The sequence below is a fragment of the Accipiter gentilis genome, chromosome 17 (genome assembly GCF_929443795.1).
Source record: "Accipiter gentilis chromosome 17, bAccGen1.1, whole genome shotgun sequence".
NCBI classification, from domain to species: domain Eukaryota; kingdom Metazoa; phylum Chordata; class Aves; order Accipitriformes; family Accipitridae; genus Astur; species Astur gentilis.
The window spans coordinates 15,580,181-15,601,231 of NC_064896.1; the positions used below are offsets into that span (position 1 = coordinate 15,580,181).

Genomic DNA, 21,051 nt, shown 5'->3' on the forward strand with positions numbered 1-21,051 from the left:
TAAAGGAGTTGTCCCAAGACAGAGGACCTCAAAGCAAAACAAGAAAAAACCTCAACCTGTGTTGAGCTGGCTAGGTAGCTTTCCCAGGAAAAAGCCACTCGATACTGAAAAGAAATCACCCTGCATTAAACAGGGCTGAAATTTCTTGGGTTATAACAAATTTCTCCTGTTTCAGGAAACATGTGGCAGCACCAATTCTTTTCCTCTGGGAACCACTGGGGTTTCCTGGGATATCTTGTCTGTGTGTCTCTGGCCTTAAGGCCCATCTTGTGCCGAAGCTTACGCGCTTGATTAGAACATTTGCTTTTGAAAATGAAAATCACGAGTATCACATTTATGTTTTGCCAGTTTGCCTACCAGCTATCTGCTAACAAAAAAGTTCCAAGGGAGCGTGGCAAGTCCGTGCCCAGCGAAGCCTTTTGTTTTTGCAGATGTTTAGGCTTAGAGGAGTGCTGTGGAGCACAGGCAATCCTAGGTCTGTGTTTGCACTTGTCTGCTGCTATTCTCTGCTCGTTGTCTGAACCTGCACGCATTGTTCTCCCGACAGGTGATAACTACCCTGTGCAGTTCATTCCATCAACAATGGCAGCTGCTGCTGCTTCTGGACTCAGCCCTTTACAGCTCCAGGTATGTGCCAGAACAAAAAAATGTGGGATGGAAGCCAACATTTTAGGGGAAAACTGCTAACCAGCTGTATGCTAAATAATAGTCTGAATGTTAAATAATTTTTGAGCACAGCCCAGGAGGATTAACACCTTATGTACTCACGGTACTGCAAATACAGCGATGTGCGGCCAACCTTGATGCTGTGAGTGAAAGACGTTGCTCTGTGTGTTTCGAATTGGCAGACTTAATGGTATTTTTTTTAATTATATGACCAGTTGATGGGAGATAAGTTCAAAGATGTTTTTGTACTTTATTTTCATTCTTTCCCCTGTAGCTGCAATGCACTACCTTTAATTGGAGCAGTGAGTGTATCAAAACAAATGTGTGTTATTGGGGTTTTCTCTTTTTTTCAGACAGTGTGGTACTGACAATACAATAAATTGCAAATTCTTTTAGCTTCTGTATTTAGGTAATCTCAACCTTTCTGTGCTTTAAGCTGGTCAGATGTCAAGCATGGTCAGGAGCCTTGGGTTGGTCATTTTTTGGGGGGCGGGGGGCATATATAGAATGAAATGTTGTGAAAGAAAGATTTATGTGCCATATTATTAGCTAGCTTTTTGTGGCAAGAAGTTTTTAATTTCACAAGAAAAGACACAACAATGTCATAAATAATGAAGAAACAGTCAAAAGCTTTCAGAGTTAAAAAGTGCGGAAAGGAAGTAACTGAACATGAGAGGAAAGGCCATTAAAGATGCATGTAACTATTTGTAAGTAAACCTTTGAAACCTGTTTGACTTAGTTTGGAGTTGGGTTCAGATGCAAAGTAGGACTAAATTGTGCCTAGAGTAGCAATCTACTGCCATGTTAATATCCAAATATATCTACTCTGCTTACCCTTCTGCAATTATATCATTTTGCAGATGGACCACAGCAAATTAAAAATCCTCTTGGCTTTACCCAATGCTGGTATCCTTCTTGCCAAGTTAACTTAGGATAAGTGAGAATGGGACCAAGACTCACTGTTCACTGATGGTCCAGAACTGGTGAAAAAGACCCTTTGAGTTCATGTCTGACCTAACCTACAATCAAAACTTGAAAAGAGAACACCCTGACACGGCAGGGAAAGATCTCAGAAAAATACTTTTGGGTCATGATAGTATTATGCTAAGACTGTACCTTGGACAGGCTTCAAACCAAAGGGAAGTTTTTCAAAAGGAAAAACAGTTATCCTTTGAAAACCTGTATTTGAATACTTTCTGAAACAAAAGTCTCATTAGCTTTAGTTGAGAAACTACTTCAGAAATCAGCTTTGTGAATAGAGAGATTATTTTTGCTACTTTTGAAATGCAATACAACAAATACTGAGCCTACACAAGACCGTAAGGCAGGAAAGGATAAAAACTGTTCATCTGCAAAAGAAACAGGATCTAAACCACAGGCATTGCCAATTCTTTTCTTTTACAAGATCCATTTGTAGCTTGACCCACAGATCTGTTTGCATATCAGCATTGATCAGAACCTACAGCAATAGTGCAATTCCATTAATTTGCAGAAATGATAGACTGAGCTGTTAAACATGACGAGCACAATTAGAGAGAAAACAATGAGCAAAAAAAGTGGTGCTAATAATTCAGAAACATTTGCGTGCTTGAGGGGCCTGAATTTCCCCTCAGATATATTTGTTGTAAAAGAGTTTTTTTGTTTGTCTTCCCCCTTTCTATCTTATTGGAATTTCTCTTTTATGGGATTCCCAAACCTTTAATGTTTAATAAGAACTTAAGTAATAGAGCACTTAACCTTCAGTTGATACCTGCTCATCTGATTGTCAAATTGGCTAAACTAAATTTTATTTACTCCTACTATTAATAGTCTCTTTGTGTAAATTCCCTATGTGTTCCCTAAATGAACACTTACTTGGGTGTGTTTGTTGGAGGGAATTTGTTGTTATACCTGATGCGTCATGAAGACTGCAAGGGGTGTTGCATTTCAGTTCATTTTTCCATCTTTGCTTCCCTTCCCCCTTCTTTCTCTGTTTTGTTTCCTTTCTTCCACGCACCCCACCCACTTACTTATTTACATGAATGCTGTGACCATGGTATCTGAGTATTTCCCAAGTGCTTAAAAATACTGATCACAAAACTAATCTCTGTTCCTTTCAGCCAGTGGGAGAAATAGCTAATGCATTTGCAGGTTTGGTTTTGTTTCTACATGTGAGCGTGTGTGTAATATCTGTGTTTGGGGAACTTGGGGAGGGAAAGCTGTTTCAATTAAAAAAGCTTTGCAGTAGCTCTACATTTCAGCTTTACCAGGGCATTATTATTAGTTCCAAAACTATATTCCATAACCCATAGCCAGCTGCAGTGGAAATTTTGTCAGCTTCAAGTTTATAATCTCTCCTCTTTTTTGACTTATATTTTGGGGGGGGGATGATCATGCTTCAGGTAGGAGCTAGCAGCAATTTTGTGTTCTCATCCTTCTGTGTGTTAGGACAACTTCTATGGAAGCTCTGAATCTAACAGCACAGAAGACAATTTATTCACAGGTACATCATGTCATGATAGCAATTATTCCACAGAGAATGTTTCTCCAGTGGGCAGTTTGTAATTAATGATTTGCCCATCTTATTCAAGCTATTTAGCACATTGTTATCAAAATGTATTTTCTCTGAATTGTACTTCTGTGTTCACCAGTGGATTATATATCTCCATGAGTTAAAAAACTTTATTGAAATCATATCTAGGAATTTCTCAAGTAACTAGTTTCACTCTCATGGGCCTTGCTTTAAAAAAAAAAAATTAAAAAAATTAAGTTCTCCTTCAGCAACAGACCTGTTTGACCTATCCACTCTTAAGATTCTGCGTCACATTGATCAGCTAGTGGTAAAATACAATTAATATTCAGTTGTAGCTTTGAGTAGCCTGAAAGAAAGTAGTAATTGCTACACATTTATGCCAGTCGGTGTTTGTGAAGGGGTGGCTTGCTCTGCTTTGGGTTGACATCAGATAGCTTCTTTTTATCTGTATACTGACCTCCTGATGGTGGCACTGATAATGTTGACAAAATGACTTAAACCTCTGTGTTCCACACTTCCCATTGACAGCTCAGCTCCAGCTCACCAGTTTCAACAACTTTGCCAAGATTTAAATAATATGTGTGATAGGATCAAGCATTGTTAGGACTCTCAGTGTGAGGGAGGGTCTTGCTGATGAGGTAACAGTTCTCTAGGTATGGTCTAAGAAGAAGGACCAAGCTATTTCTGTTCACCCCTCCAGCTTCAAACAACTGTGAGTGAATCCCGTCAAATCAACCTTCTGCTAAATAGTTTACAGATATATTACCAAATACACCTGTAGCAGGTATGCATAGTGGTGTGTGAACCAGTTCTGATGCATGTGTGTAACAAAAGTGTGTCGCTTTAATTAATTGGTGTGAGCAGTAAAACTTGTCAATAATTTTCCCTTTGCTCCTCTTTTTTATATCCACTTTCTCTGGAGTTTCTCCCCTTTCCTGTTTCCCTGAATTTCTTCCCTAGTTGTCAGATGACTGCACTGATATTAACTGATTCTAGATATGTGTGCCCAGGAATCTTGCTAAATGAGTGAACTTGATCGTGAAATGGGTTTTCCCAGCTCTCATGGTGCTGGTAGCAGTAACCTAGTTACTGGGAAGTCTCAGTGGTGGCAGAGGTGGCACCTATATGTCCTTACTTTCAAAAAAAGAATGTTACTATATGCTCTTTATTGTTTAAAAAAAAATCTGTCTTCAGTCTTAGATATTTCTACAAAGCAGTCTGTGGGGTAAATAAGGAAATGTTGCAACTCTCTCAACCATGACTGATAAACTGTTGATAGAAATGGAAGCACTACAATGATGCTAGCTGGAGTTATTCCTAAACAAAGTGAGCTCTAGGAAAAAAAGCAAAGCAAAAAAACTTTTGTTCATAACTCTTTCCCCAAACTATTTGTGTAATTTGTCCTTCAAAATTTATCGCTTATAACACTAATGAACCTTGGCAAGTCTTAACTATAGTTGCAGCTGTGTTCTTGAAGCCTGAAGTTTTTAGAATCCATTTTAAAAAAGTATAAATTTTAACTAAACACATATTTGTCTATTTCTTTTCTCCCCTCCCATCTCATCCTACTCCTCCATCCTCTCTTCTAATTGCAGACAAAGTAAATGACCTTTTTTAATACTGCTGGGTGCAGATCCAGTGCGCTGCTGAAGCATTGCATAGCCTGCCTCAGGGGCACAATATTAGTAGAGCGAAGGCCAAAGAATGCTATTTTTAGTTGAACAGTTCAGCAGATGGAGGCATGAATACTCATATATCTGAAGGTTGAGGGGTTTGAACCATTAATTTTGATAATGTATTTAACCCTGGGAACAATCAGAAACTGTAACTCTAAGGTTACAATGCTTTTGACCTTTAGAGAACAGAGGGCACTCGGTACAGTAAACAATATATTACATTTCTACTTATTCCAATTCTCTCACACATATAAATTTCAGGACATAGTTGACATTTGCTTTCCTCAGCTATTTTAGTGCTGGTCCTTAAAGTAAGTCAAGAAGAATGTGCAGGAAAGAGGCCAATGTAATGCGACAGTCATGTAAATATGGCCTTTAAATAGCTAAGATGTTAAATGTGGCCTTTTATGAAGAAATATTATTCTCAGGAACTAGAATCTTGGTGACTTATTATTTCAATGAAAAAGTTATTTTAGTGGACTGTTGCTCTTATGGAGTTTCCTCTATATGTTGTAACCTTAAAGCAATTTTTTAGTGGGGCTAATATGATCTGATAGCAATAGCTCACACTGGAGGTGATTTGGTCCCACTCTGGTACCACATCATGCAAAGTGATGTACCTGCCTTATGTCTTATTAAATGATGCCTGCTCCTCTTCAACAAATATAGCAGTTAAATATCACGCAGCTTAAGTATTTCTAATTAAAATATCTCCATGTGTCAGCATATTGGTAATGTATTATTTTAATCCATTTATTTTGTTTATGAAACAGTGACATATGTTTAGATTGTGAAATATATGAGCCTTAAAAATCACTTTATTGAAGAAAATTAATTTCTACAATGCTGTCTCAGTAATGTGTTCACTCACCCAGTCAGTCACTGGCAGGGCTGCCAGTCTTAATGTTGGTTAGACACAGTTTAACAGTTTTATCTGACATAACACTCTCGGATGTAGGCAATAATAATTTTTTGAAATGCAAAAAACCATGGGGTTTTCCTTTTTTTTTTTTTTTTAAAACACAATGAAGAATGAGGATTGGGTAAATGTGAAAGAGATTTGGTGAGACCAATCAAAATTAAAAACAGCTAGTTACCTTTTCAAAGTTAGACACTGTAATTTGTTTGTCAGCGGGTAGATGTTTGGGTCAGCACTGTGAGTGAGCGACTGTCAGCGGGAATTCCTACAAGACAAGTAATTTCCCTCAATGTATTACTGACAGATTGCTCACTTCTTCGAATCACTAGAGAAAACAAACTTAATATTGTTACAGGCAGAGTTTCTGTCTTCATTAGCCTTATAGAATGATTTTATCTAGCATTCAAAGACTATTGAGCTCTAGGTGGGCATATTTTAACAGAATGTTCCTTATTATGATACAGTGAATAGTAGCCTAAATTAAGGGAATGGTGTGTGCAAATTTCAGTATATGGAAGTAGTAAATTAAATATTTTGGTCTTTTTCTTATGTAGAAATTTAGGTTGTAGCAGAGGAAGGAAAGATGTTGAAAGAAGATTTTATTAGGGCTCTGAGAGACCAAGCAAGCCCTCTAATGAAAATAAAATTAAAAATATGCCAACCTTGCAATACTTTGGAAAATTTAATTAAAATCAATGAAATAGTTATACTTGTGCCTTTCCCTACTTGAATGTTTATGTCTCTATGTAATATCTGTGTTATCAAGTTGAATTATATCAGTGGCAGTATCAATGAAAATGATGTCATTGAGTCAATATTTTACCATATGACCTCCTTTCTTTGCAGAATTTCTTAATAGTCCATCTTCTCCCACTCCTTCTCATCTTCAGCCCTGAATTATCTGGCAAAGTGATTTTCAGCAAAAAAACCCAGCCCATCAAAATTGAGACTTTTTGCAGTAAAGTATCAATTCTGATGAAATTTTGGCCAGGAGGATTTTCCTAGCTCTCCCAGCAATGGCATCCCTGACCAAAATGAGAGGGAGTCTCCCTATTCTCTTCAAGTAAGTAAAAATGGACAGACAAACAAACAAAATCATTAGCTAGAGTAATCAGCCTGGTACAGCAGCATTGCAGCTGCAAGACCCTTTTCTCACCCATTCAATACCCTGCCTCTCCAATGACTGCTTTAAACAGCATGTCTTTGTTACTCTCATTCTTGCTTAATGGAAACAGTGTCACATTATTTCATAAAAAATTTATAGGAATGTTTAAGGAAGAGGCTGTTTCTATAGTCTGTAGCAGTTCTAGTACTTGTCTTGCCTGTGGCGAGCCAAAGTCCAGTCCCGGGCTTGCGTTTCCCCCTGTTGCAGGAAGGACACTAGCCACCGGGCTGTCACCCAGTCTGGCATAGCTCTCTGTTTCTGTTCCCTTCAGATGACCAACACCTCCTCCGCCTTGGGAAATGCTCCCGTCCTGCACCGGCTCTCCTGTCCCGAGAGGGAAGACTTTTCAATCTGGCAGCTAGGGATCAGGCTCCTGGCACGATCCCCGTCTTTTGCATCTTTAGATCTTACCAAGCAGGGCAGCTGCTTTCCAGGCCCATATGTTCTGTTCCAGGGAGAATTTACCATTGGGATCATAAATGGCACAGGCATAAACTCCCTTATCAGGAAGCTTGTATGTTTAAAAGGATGTCATCCTTATAGCCTGGATTGCAGGAGGTTTCCTGTGTCTCTTCAGTCTGTATCAAGGCAGAAGCTTGAGCCCAAGTGACTGGATGGGGCTGAGCGCCCAGTGTCAACAGGGCGTTCTCGCTGCCTTAACAACTGGCTGCCCCTCACTGAAAGCCCAGGCTCTATTTTAAAATAATTGTGCTTTGCAAAGCTCCCTCCCTGGGGTATGTATTCACTCAGAAGGCAGTAAGAAGCAAATAAGTTCCCGCTGCATTTACTGACAGAGCACCAGAGGCACCAGTACTACAGAGTGCCATCAGGGGACGAGCACATTTTTTAAAGCTCTTTTAAAACTCTGGCATTCCTTTGGGGAATAGGCTGACTGTGAGGCATACTCTGAGCTGGCAGTTGGATTCCTTCAAGCTTCCTAGAAATGTATACGGTGTATGCCTTACAGGATTTAGCTGCAAGTGAATATATTTCTGGGATTTTATTATACTTCTGATAACCATAGAGCAAGCTGCTTAATTTGGCTACAAATTACAAACATCAAGGATTTTTTCCTGTGAAGGTGTTAACATATTTGGATGTTTAGGAACTTAGCAGCAATCAGATTAGAGACAAAAATGCCTTTTAAGTCAGGTCTATACACAAAGGAAAATAATACACTTCTGTATCATCATTCTTTCCTGACTAATTGCTACACAAGAAGAAAACTTAATAACCCACCTTTCATGTGAATCAAAAGTTCTAAGAATAAAGATGTTTAGATGAGAGCTTCTAGGTGTAGACATACACACACACACACACACACACATATGCTCAAAGGAAGCAGAAGAATTCTCTTAAAGATGCGTGGACTGGAAAGATATCATCACCTGCCTTATTTCAGAAGGTCTTTCTTTGATTATAAGGGAGTATTCCCTCCCACTGACCCAATTCAGAAAGAAAGGGAAATTCATAGAAGATGAGATAGAACTCATCAAATCAGTGTGTAGATAGTGCTATCACTGAGTAGAGTCTTTTTAGATGATGAAATAGGAATGGCATTGCCTCCAACACACTGCTTGTCTAAGATGTATTTGGTCTGCAGTGTTTTTAGAATCCATATGACTGAGAAACTAGAAAAGCATCCTAACTCATAGAAAGTTGGAATCATCTGTCTATTCTTAGACTCAGCATGAAGGCTGCATATGGCTGGAGGCACAATAGAAGGCTTGGGTATCAGTCCTGAAAAAAAGAGACTGGAGGGAGGAGCATCTTAAGGAATACAGGAAGAAAAAGACATTATGCTTAAATGCCAGTATTAAGGGATTATTCAAGACTTAAAGGAATCATTCACAAAATTGAGTGAAGTCAACACAATAGAGCACATATTTTGGTGTTGTGCATGAATTACAGCAAATAGCTAAGAATGAAAATGAAGAAATATTTCAGGTGCAGGAATAGTGCGAATGTGTTGTCATGTCCACTGGTATTTTTGGAAGTGAAGTGAGAAATAAAAGCTGTAAAGTCCTTTCAAAGAAGTTGCATCATTTGTCCTACACACTAGAAACAGAAAAAGTCACCAGATTTAACTAGTCTACAGCTTTATTAAATAACACATCTGTGAACTATCCATAGTAATTCATTCAGTACAGGCCATGTCTTCTGCTGCAGTCTTCAACACCTAGTGGAGGGTTAAGAACAGGCCTCATAACCATTCTAATCTGGTCCCAGTACTGTTGCTGAAATATCATCACACTCACTGCAGTTCAGAAAGCATGGAAGTCTTATGCCAAATTCACATTTACTCGTGTAAAATACATCAGCTTACAATGAATTTGTAATAGTAAGTTCCCAGTTACCTGGTTTTGAGGTGCAAATGTGAATTTTTTTTTTTAGATGTAATTTTTACAAGCCCATTTGAATATGTTTTGCATAATTTTGTGTGCACTTCCTTTAAGGAAATTATTTAATTTTCCTTGAAGGTGCATGAAAGTTCTAAATATACAGTAAAAGATCAGTGTGAGAGATCTGCTAAGCAGCCTGTAAAGCACAATTATTTCTAATGCTTTAAAATACCTGTAAACTGGGCTTGTTTTCTGCTTCACAAAGAAAACATTTCACTTTTTTCTGCATTTAAATATACATTTTAAATATGTTGACTTATCAGGTAATGCAGCAGGCTGAACAGGGACAAACCATTTTTAATGGTATGTTAATTGAATGGGATGCTAGAGATGCACCTGAGTGACTTTTTTCCCAGATGTGCCCCAGCTGACTGATAAAGCTTCTCCTGATAAGTAGAGCCAGTATATATTTATTATATCCCTGTCTTTCGTCCATTTTTGCTAGTGAAAATAATAGAATGTCTGCGAGCTGCCAAAAGAACTGTCCATGTCTCTTACAAAAGTAGGAAAACATTCCGGCTTCAAACCCCAAGCAGCACTTTCAAAAATTCAGCTCTTAAATGTAGAGCTGCCTCGGCATCTTCTCACAAGGTGGGGATTCAGATGTGGGAATTGAGAGAGGTGGTTTAAATGGGACTCTTCCTTTTTCCTGACTTGCACCCATTTAGTACTGGGATGGTGTCTCATTATTCTGTTATGGGAGCCTGTAGAAATGTAATTGTAGTGCTTTTGCCTCTCAGTATGATTAGCAGTGGTAGGTGAGCATTCGGTTTTCTTGTTCTCTGTCTGTACAGTTCTACACAAGGAAATACTGCAATCATTACATCTGACAATTTCTCCATCTGGGTGGTCAGGCAGTGAATGAATCCACCAAGCTATGCCAGATCTTAAGAAATATTTGTGGAGAAGATCCATTGCCACTTCTTTTTTCCATGTCCTGATTTCTTTTACTTATGCCCTTCTTTTTCTGTCTGGTGCCAGGTTGAAAAAACCTAGGTGGTCTACACTAGAAGCACCACTTGCACAACCATCTTCTGCCCTGAATTGATTCCATCCCCTGTAGGATTAGGAGAATAATTATGGTTTTAGACCCCTTCAACTAAGCTTGTCTACATTACTGGCAATCGTACCAGTGACAGGGACATGTGCTTACTAGGAAACTCATTCACCAACTCATTTCACACAGCTCAACAATCAGTTACTCATAATTGCTTGTAATCCTGCTGACATGAGCCTGAATGAAACTCCTGACTTCTCTCACAAAGCCCATCTATCTGTTAACATTTTTTAAAAATAAATATATGAAATTCTGAAATGTAAAATTTGATAAGCTTTGATAGCTATCATCTGTTCAGCAAACTTACTGTAATTAATTGCTTTTCAATCATATAATTTTATTTCCCTTATCACAGGGGTTGTCTTTAAAGCAGCTCCTTCTTTTTACACTAGCTTTAGTCCGGAACACATTTCTACTGTCTGAATTCATGAGGCAACTGCTCTTCATATAGACCTCTCACATTTATTGTTAAAGATACTTTATATTAGAAGTAAGGAATAAAAACCTGATTTTTGGAAGAGCTTCTAAAAGAATATCACAAAACATTTCAAATTCTTTCTATGAATAATTTGATTTACAGTGTTACCAGAGAAGGTAATATTATGATAGTGCAAAGTGAATGAAAAAACTGCATTCCGGTGCAACCATCTGCTTATATTTTCATATTTTCATGATAGATGTGGTTATATTTTTACTTTAAATAAGTGCTGCTTATTTGCTTTCCTTGGATACAGTAGAAGGAGTTTAAAATGCTAGAGCCTTTGTTTGCAGGTAACTTTGGAGCCATGCTTCCTGGTCTTTGCTTGCTTTGCTAAGTGAGCTTGTTACTCAACTTTAGTGCTATCCACAGTTCTGATAAGGTAGAATTTATGCTATAAAAATGCCAAAAGCAAATTCTAATAGAAGCAAACATAGGAAAATTATATAAAGATTTATCTTCAACAGTTCACATTTTTTGTCAAATAACATTATCCACTGGAAACTCAAAATTACTTTTTCAAGCAAATGCAGTTGTCCTTTGCTGTGACTGGCTTTCTACCAAAGGTATTTAGGCTTAAATGAACTTATATTTTATTTATCTGTTTGCTTCTATGTCAAATACATAATAGTTTTAAGCAGAGTCTCTAACAGTTATTTTGAAGAATCATTTAAAAAGTTAAAGATTTTTTTGCTAAGTTCCAAGCTGTGTAGTACAACATGTCATCTGGGAGAATCACAAAGATAAGTCTATGGTGTTCTTTCCTGTGCATGGTAAATAACAGGAGAATTGTGATTAAAAAGTAGCATATCAGTAATCTGACAGCATTAAATGAAGGAATGCAAATCTTTGCGCTTAAGAGAAAGATTTTATTGACATTTCTGCTATCCTCCTGAAGAGGAAATGGCTATAGACATTTCATGAAGTTTTTACATATTGTTGCATTCTGTTTTTTCTTGATATTTGCAATATTTTATTAAAATAGATTTTATTGATGCTCACATTTTATCTTTAATAGGAATACTTTATGGTTGTACTCGGATATACCTAGTTTGGCCACTGTAGTAGTGCAGTACCAGTGTATCCCTTTCATGAGCAGCACAAAGAAAATGGGGACTCGTTCAGATTCACAGAGGGTGTGTTTAAATGGAAGGTCTGAGGGATACTCCCTAGTTTCTGGGTACAGGTGCTCACCCCATGTGGAGGTGGGACACAGAAGTATTTAGTCCCTCCTGCTTTCTGTGCTCCTGTTTGCTGGCACAAAGAGGTGAACCATGTCCCCAGGCTGGCCAGAGAAAAGAGTAAGACAGGAGGTAGCACTGGGAGAGTGCTCCGGCTCTGCAACTGCAGAGGAAGACTCCTGGTTAAACTTCTTCTCATTAGGGCCTCCTCTTGAGAAAAAAATACAGAGAAAAAAGATGCACTCTCAGTTTGGGCTTTGATCTTGCTTTCATAACTCAAAGAATTTGCATGGTATCATGCAACTATTCCATTATTGTTGCTAGCAAAAATACAAGAGAATAGATACACAAAGTGAAAGAGATGAGAACAATTAGCATTCCTTTATTCCTTGTCAGAACTTAATCTAGATCAACTACAATGTTTGCTTTTTTTGTCATGCCTCAAGATAAAATGTCAATGTTTACATATTCCTATCTTTTAGACAAAAGATGCTTATTGTTTTAGAACACCTGAGTTACTGTCTATAGGAAATTATAAATATGTAATAGATGCCTAAGTTCACCTCATTGTAAGTATTTTATATAAAGAGCAGTTGTTATAACTGCAACAAGCAATTTGTGTTACATACTTCTGTGCTTTTTCTTCTTTTGTCCTTTTCTTACACCACAAAGAATTAAATCAGGGTTAAATTAGTAAGATGAGAAGCTAAGGTGTTACGGCCTCTTCCTCTGTTAGGACAAAAAATGCTAAGCATGTATTGTGTAGAAAGGATTATTTTTTTAATTATCACATTGTCCTTCCTGCTATTTGTCTAGATTTTAAGTCCGGAGAGCTCCATTTGAGACAGCAAATGGTCAAACTCCAGTTTTGGGGTTCCAAGCATTTAGTGTTAATTTCTGTGTCTGCAAAGAGTTTTTTTAGTGATATGTACACTGAGCTATGCAAATGCAGTATTTCATTCCCACCCTCATTCAATTCCCTACTTTGTGCGGCAGTCTCAGTGTATTCAGCAGGTTGTACGCCAGCAGATGAAACAGATGTTTAGGCCATACTGGAATGGAGCGGCATGCTGCATCAGGACCTGGATATTCCTCTTGACATCTGGATGCTGCTGGGCTGGGAAGCCTGCCTTAGGCCAGGAGGCTCTAGGAGCCTTGTGGCAGTGAACATAGGGTCCTCACTGCTCTTTAAGCGATTAGTGCACTGAAGCAGCGATAATGCTGAATTATCGCTTGGTTGCATTCTTCTAAGGAATCTTGGGACAAAGGGATAGTCAAGGAGGAGTATTTACAGTAAAGTCATGTTCAGAAAGACAAGACTAATTACCACATATTAAAAAGCTTTCTTTCAAGTAATTTAATAGTAAAATTGTTATGAATACTTTAGGAAACTTTTACAAAGCAGTAAACAAATAGCTTACAGAAAAACCTTCCTTTCTCATTTAGAATCATTAAGATGAAAAAAAAGGACAATTTCAGCTACTTTCCAATTTCATGGTCTGGTCAAATTGTATGGAACAGACAACAAAATGTGACTGAAGACATGAAATTGAAGGTATACTAATGTTCATGCCTACTAGAGACAAAAATGTGAACTTCTAATAGCTGCAGGGAAGAATATTAGGTATGGAAGCTGTCTGACTTATGCATTGATTCTTTATAGTTTCACTTTATCAAGTTGAAAATTGTGCTGTATGTGCTGCTACAGCCTAAATTGCCTGCTGCAGTTATTTAAATACAATAGACATGGTATATTGCATGGAAATAGGTGTTTAATGTTTTGTGATTACTAGCTGTTGGACAAAATAGCATTTAGCGTGGACTCTGCCCCCCTGGCCCCCCAGTAAATTTTCATTGTTAAGATGAATGCATTTAAATGAGGGCCCTCCCAAAGAGGTTGCAGCTTTTTTGGAGAGCATGAGGTAATACTTTGAAGACGACCAGTTTGTTGCTGTCGTTTAACCTCCAGTATTCTAAAGGGGTTGTATTTAATTAACACTGGCTAAAGGCCTGACCTGAGAGGCAACCAAAAGTGATTGAACTGCATTTTCAGATCCAGGCTGTAATCTGTTGGGAGAGGAATAATAATAATAAAAAAAAAATTAGAAAGCACCATTTGCTGAAATTCTTTCTAACTAAGCTGTATTTCAATGGGCCATTTAATGCTCAGATGGACAAAGGTATTACTTCAGTCATTGAATTGTATCAAACCCTTTCTCAGAGGCCCTGTTTAAAAACTCTACAGGAAAAGTGGCTTAGCATCATATTCTCAGCAGACCAACACTCGGTCTGTTTGGAAAGGGGGGGGGGGCGGGGGAGGGAAAAGTGAAATGAGGTGAGACACAACTGCCAAGTCAGTAAGGATTTTTGCCTCTCCCTCCAGTCAGTGCCTTCACAAGGGAATTGCTCTTCAGAAAGCAAGAGCTCCATATTTGCTACAGAAAGCTTTCAATTATTATTTTTTATTTATTTATTTATTTATTTATTTTCCGTAGCTGTTACTCTGTTCCCCTGGTCAGCTTTTGGTCTGCCCTTTGTTCTTTTCTGACATGGCAGAAATATAGTTTTCTCTCTGGGGGACTTAGGACCAGTACCTACAATTTACAGGGTTAGATTTTTGACTCAGTCACACTGGAACAAATAGGAAGTCTCTTTTAAATATCACAGACTGATGCTTGTGAGCTGACTAGTTTTTTTATTTCAATAGAGCCAACATTACATCTGTTCTCTAGTGATATAAGATACCTAATGTACTGTCTGAACTTTAATTGTATAAATATTTTAGGGTACATTTTTTAATTCATATTTTATGTGGACAGTAAACTTTTCTTTCACAATTTTGATGCTGTCTCATTAAAAATTCCCAGCTGCCTCATAGGGTGATGGAGTGACATTGTATCTTGGAAACTTGTCAAGGTGCTGTAAAACTAATAAACCAATGGCTTTACTTCCTAAGGGGAAACAAATACAGTATTACAGAGGCAACTGCCAGGTGCCAAAATATATACATTGCCTTAGCTACTTGCAGTGATTGATAATTTATTTGAGCTCTAAGCATTCTTGGCTTTGCCCACAGCTTTACAGTAACCAGGCTGTGAACAGGCAGTTGCTGAGAGATTGTATTTAATTGTCATAATTCAATGAAATCAAAGCCATTTGATTTCTAAGGGGCACGATCTCAGGAACAATGCCTAAATAAAAGTTGCCTGCATTTAGGCAGCAAAGCAGAGTGAGCCGTTTTGATGGCCATTTCTACTTCATTACGTCAAAGCAGGATGAGGTCAAAAGAATGAGAAATACAGTTCGCAAACGAAACGGAAATGATCTTAAGAGCACCTTAATGCACATGTGCCTGAAGGCGAGTTAATTCTTTATTGCAGTGGTGCATATAGTTTAGCTCTGTAGCATTTCTTCAAATTTACATGACTGTAACTGAGAGAGGCTTTGGGACTGGATGTCTATGCTGTCAGGCCATGATGATAAACAGCTAGGGAAAGGGAAAAGTGAGTGCGTGACTAAGTCTCTAGATGTGGATCTTGCTGCAGGTATCTTCTCATTCCATGTTTTTTGCTTGTTTGGTTTTTTGGGTTTTGTTTGTTTGTTTGTTTGTTTTTCCCCAGAACATCAGGATGAGCCTTGGGGCCAGAATGTGTTATCTGTAATCCCTTTATTTAAGAATAAGCAATGTTAATAACATTTAAAGAAAAATTAGTCAAATGGTAATTTCATCTTCAGTTTACATTTCCCATTACATTAAAAATTTAAGTAGATATTTTATAGCTGACGATACTTATTCAGGCTCTCCCAATAGAAGCCCATATTATGATGAATAAAACCAAACTTAAAATCACAGTGCAGGAGCCACAGCATGCAAGAATAAGTCAAGGACAAAAAGATCTATCATTTCTTCAGAACGCACGCCAATGTGATCATTTAGTCCATTCTTATTTTGAGCAGGACCTGTTATATGTGCTGTGGGACTCTTCTCTACCAAGTAATGAAAATTTGCTTCTCCAAAAGATGAGGCAAGAAATGAAAATCTATGAAGAATAGATATGTTTTTGCTAATTATTTTCCCCAGCAGAAGTCTGGGTCTTTGTCACTGACTTATTTAACAGATTTGCTTAACATCTGTCCAGCAGACTGTGGACTTTATTAGCAGACAAGAGACCCACCAGATTTAGAGCCTGCTGGGTGCGTCTTCATCTTCACAGCTGTGGATTAACTCAGACTTTCCAGAAGAGGACAACCATATGGGATAATTGGTGTCATTGGGTAGCTAAAAAAAAAATGAAGAAACAAATGTCGTCCAAACACAATTCACTGTTTTTACAGCCACAATTACTAGTCTGTTTAAGAAATAAGAAAGGCAACATTACACTAAAAAAAGAAAATCTATTCATATCTGTGTGGGAACCTAATCAGGCTCTTGTTTCCAATGACGATGGCTCCACAGTCGCACCAGGTCTGCGACAAGAATGCTCCTTTTGTGTGCCGATAATGTGGAAGCGATAAAATTTCCTATAAGAGACATATGTGTTTACATCATGAGATGTGTTATTTGACAAAACGCTTTGTTCTCTGCATATTTTCCACACAGAGCTTCATGCTGGGTTGTTTTGCTGGAAAGCTTTGATTAGCTAGAATTAGTTGCTGAAGTAAAATAGACACTTTTGTTTTATGAGTCCTCTTGCTGAGCTGTAAATTATAGTAAAACATATAAGGAGTGACAGAAAGAAGTGCTGATTTGAACCTCTGACCCATGATCGGCATAAAAACATAAGATAACTCTTTCAAAGGACTACTGAGAGCCATAAATATTCCATGGTCCACTTAAAGTTAGGCCCTTTTAACAAAATAAAGCTGTTATTTTGCATAAGGGGATCTTGACTCTGCAGTACTACAACAATACAAGCTGCAGTATCTAAAATGTGTAGAGATTGTTTTATTTTCGGTATGGGTTGGCCATTATCCACAGCAGGGAAGTAGAAGCGATGAGAGTGATTTTTCTTTTTCTGAACCAGTACAATGAATTTGTGGTCAGTAAAAGGAGTTGGAACCAGCAGACACTCAGTGGTGAAATTAGGTATCTGTTACTTTGCAGCTTGAGAGCGAAGCAAAACAGACATGTGTATGTCCTAAGGAGACAGGAATTTAATGGAATTTAGGGTCACATAAAAATTTCCCTTGACAATATATAGAATAGCAACTGACAGACACTGAAATTACTGGTGTTAATAGTTCAAAAAACCTGAAGTGAATGAATGTGACTAACTGGTAAAATAATTCATTTAGTTGATAAAGAAGTCTTTTTCAGTAGATACACACCTGAACATATAGGGAAAACTGAAGTCTTCTAACTCCGTCTGTGACTAAAAAATGTATTATTTGTATTTCCATAAACACCGTTAGTTTGTTTTTGCATATTGGGCTTTAATAAATCTGAGAGCACATTAGCCAGCAAGTGCATAAGTAATCACTGCAACAATCTTTGTTATTATGACATTAGTTATGATAATTCATTAGCTGTCTGTTTGTGTTATACCTTAACAGCTTTCTGCAAAGGTATTTGGTACATTATTGTAAGAAGTCGAGGATACTTATACTCTGTAACAAAGAGCAGACCCTGCAGTAGGGTGATATTTGTGCGTTTAAAATCAGAATGTTATGTCCACTATGAATAGGTTAGGTATGTACAAACAGGGAAAAGAAAGGAATGATGCTGTTAAAAGGAAACCATGTACATATATTGTGACACTTGGATTCTGCAGAGAAAAAGAAGTCATTGCAGTGTATTGTTACTCTTTATCATCTTTCTGAATTAAACACTTTTTCCATAATTGTTACCCCAACTTCATGTAGCTGTACTTGATTGATACCATTTCAGATATTCCCATGTAAAGCCAAATTGTTCTCAGTTATTTAGCATAAACCTGTGAGTTAAGCTGATGTTGCATAGTTGTTGGTTCTTAAATAGTAAACTGTTATTACCTGTGTGGTGGCACATGTGAAAATGAGAGGAGAGTCTGGCCCACAGTACTAGCAGATCTGTAAAACTCATCTTATTTTGATCTGTTAACATTTTTCTTAGAACAAACTGAGAAAATGCTACTAAGACATCCAGATTTCATCAAAACAAATTTATAAAATACACTGTTTTAACAGGTAGCATCTGCACAAATATATTGTAAAACAAAAGAAAACATACACTTATAGCGTAAAATATTCTGTCTATTAATTTGAAGGGATCTTGTTTTCATCAGCAAAAGCTTTGATTTTTCCAAGTTTTAGATTTTTAAATTCAAATAAGGGTTGCTTTCATATGTATGCACATTTCCTTTAACAATTTTATATGCATCTTTCCTTCTCTTTCTCTTCCTCCTTTTCCTTTTGTATGGAGAGCACTGCTAGGACACAGATGCTGAGCTGTGGAAGGTGTTTTTCTGGTGATGGCATCTGGCTTCTTGGCAGACTCCACAGGCAGTAGCTGTCTTCGAGTTGCCCCTGGGTTTGTCACATGGTTAAGCTGCTGATGAGTTACTTAGGCTGTCTCGTGTTTCTGGATGTCGTTTTCTGTTAACCTACCTCTCATTCTAAGGATCTGCATAAAAATAATCTTAAAACAAAGAGAAAAACAACCATGTGCTTTTTAAAAAATATATATACATAAGCCAATAACCCCATTTCTTACCTTGGTGCTATAGTAGAGGTCTCAACTGCAGTGTTAGTCACTGAACATATTTGGTACAAAAGACACATCAATACAAAAAATGACATTTATATATAAAAATAGGAAGGAATAAGTGCAATTAACGTTACTTTAGAAACTTTAAGATGTGTGTGAAATTTTTGAGTAGGATATTTATGCTTCTGCACTGCTTTTTGAAAAGGTTACCTTGCCTGAACTGCTGAAGGCTATACCAGTGACATCGGGCTCAGGTCAGCACTTAACCTTTATTTCCATAGTTATTATCTATGACACCGAGAACATGGGTTTGAGCACTAATCCATTCTTCCTCCAAACAGAAGAAAACCTTTTTCAAACAGAGACTCTGTTTCCTTTAATTTGTTTGACGTTAAGCTTATTTTAAGCACCTCTACACCAATAATAAAAAATAAGTAGTCCCACTGAAGGTGGGATTTTTTGTTTTGGGTAGCTTCTTTTCAGAAATGCTCACTGGAAATAATAAAGAGGCTGCTGGTTTTGGTGAGCTTGCAAAAACCTTTTGTGATCAGACAGTTCTAAGTATTATTATTGCATGTTATATGCTGGAAAGGAAAATTCTGGAATTATAGCTTTGCAACACTATGTACTAAATATACCGTGGAAAAAAATAACTGCATTACCTCTTGTAGTGTAGGATTTCAACAGCACTTGCAGTCACTCCTTAGAGTTTTTCATCTTTAGAAACCAAATTACTCATTGTCTAAATAGCTGAACTTTCATCTCTATAAATAAGATATTTCAGCTTTGCACAATTCATTTAAAATGCTGACAAATAACGATTCTCACTTGATTCTCAGTAGTTTTATTGTTCAGTTTCATTTACTGTAGCAAATGTATTTGTTGAAGATGTAATATAGCACTTGCATTTTTACTAATGGAAAACTTCAGATTTAATCAGGGTCCATAAAATTTAGCATTTGTTTCTGATAAAAAAAAAAAAAAAATTCTAGCACCTTTGGAGAAAGAACGTACAAATGCAGAAAAAGAGAATGTCTTTTATTTTGGTCATAAAACTTTTAGTAAAACAAAATAGAAGGGTAAATGTTTCTAGAACAGATCCCTTCTTTCTCCTTGGAACAAGCCTCCTTCTACTGAATTTCTTTTGGGGGCATCTTCCAAGTACACCTACTGCAATTATCGTGCTAGGCCAGCCCTCATCACCTGTGCTTTGGTTATCTGCTATGTTGACTATTGCAACCACTATCTCTCTTATCTCCGTATTTCACATATGGCTTTGCTATAGTTTCGTCAGAATTCCGATGCAAAGAATAGCAACTGAATTATATCCCACTGCTGTGACCAAATTCTCCCTCATGAAAGCAGTCTGTTGAAATGTCTAGTCCTTGCCTTTTTGTTCTCATATACACAAATGCAACTGCTCTCTTTATTTCCTCCCTGGGCTCACATATCTAAAGAAACTGCCTCTCTCCTGTGCAGCAGTTGATCGCTTTCTCTTATTGAAATATCTTCTCTAAATGAACTTTTTCCATTAGGCCTGCCATTGACAAACCATTGGTAAGGAGGTTATGATTATCATAATTCTGTGTTACATGGCAAAACAGCCTGTCACAAAGTTAACAAGTTGTTATCAGTGCAAATCTCCCTTAACTGTGTTGATTTAAGGCCCATTCTATTTTCCTCACAATGTGTTACTTCTGTAACATTCGATTCTCAAAATTCTTCACCTTTATTCATTTGTTGAGACACAGATGCTGCAGCCTAAGAGGTAAGTATCAGTATTCCTGCTGTAAAAAAAAGGAAACATCTGGTGCCTAGAAAGCTTTGCTCTGTGCTCATTTGCTATGCTCAGTGTCATTCAACAGAGCATGTGTGTAGGAATATCACAGGCCTATGTGCAAGTGAAAAGTCATACAGGAAAGGAACCTGAGCTAATGAAAGAGTTTTGATAATTGAAAGCTACTTGAAAAAAATAGTTGAAAAACTATTGAAAAAATGTTGAAAACTGTGAGAGGGATATGTAAGCCTAAGGCCTTTGTCTTCTGGCAAGGCATGAATCAACACTGGCAGCGAAGGCAGTTATTCTTCTGTATCATGAAAATATCTCGCAAAGGTATTGTGAAACTTAGATGGCATTAAGAAAGGTTTTAACGTTTGGATCAGTCAAGATGCTCTATTATTAGTTCATAGGTTTTTTGACAAATTTTAGATTGTGGATGATACTTTTTATAAAAAGAGCGAAATGGAAATAATTCATCAAATACCATAGGCAATTTCTGAAGCAGAAAATACCACCACCACCCCTGGATT

The 21,051-nt window shown here is 37.4% G+C and overlaps 1 protein-coding gene across 7 annotated transcripts in view; it reads left to right on the plus strand.

Annotated features, from left to right (window-relative positions):
• SOX6 (SRY-box transcription factor 6) overlaps window positions 1-21,051 on the plus strand; it is a 381,650-nt gene that overhangs the window by 287,461 nt on the left and 73,138 nt on the right. For all 7 annotated transcript variants that reach the window (XM_049819851.1, XM_049819852.1, XM_049819846.1 and 4 more), the window contains one exon: window positions 548-627. In XM_049819851.1, coding sequence (XP_049675808.1) covers window positions 548-627 — 80 coding nt within the window. The remainder of the gene's footprint in view (window positions 1-547; window positions 628-21,051) is intronic.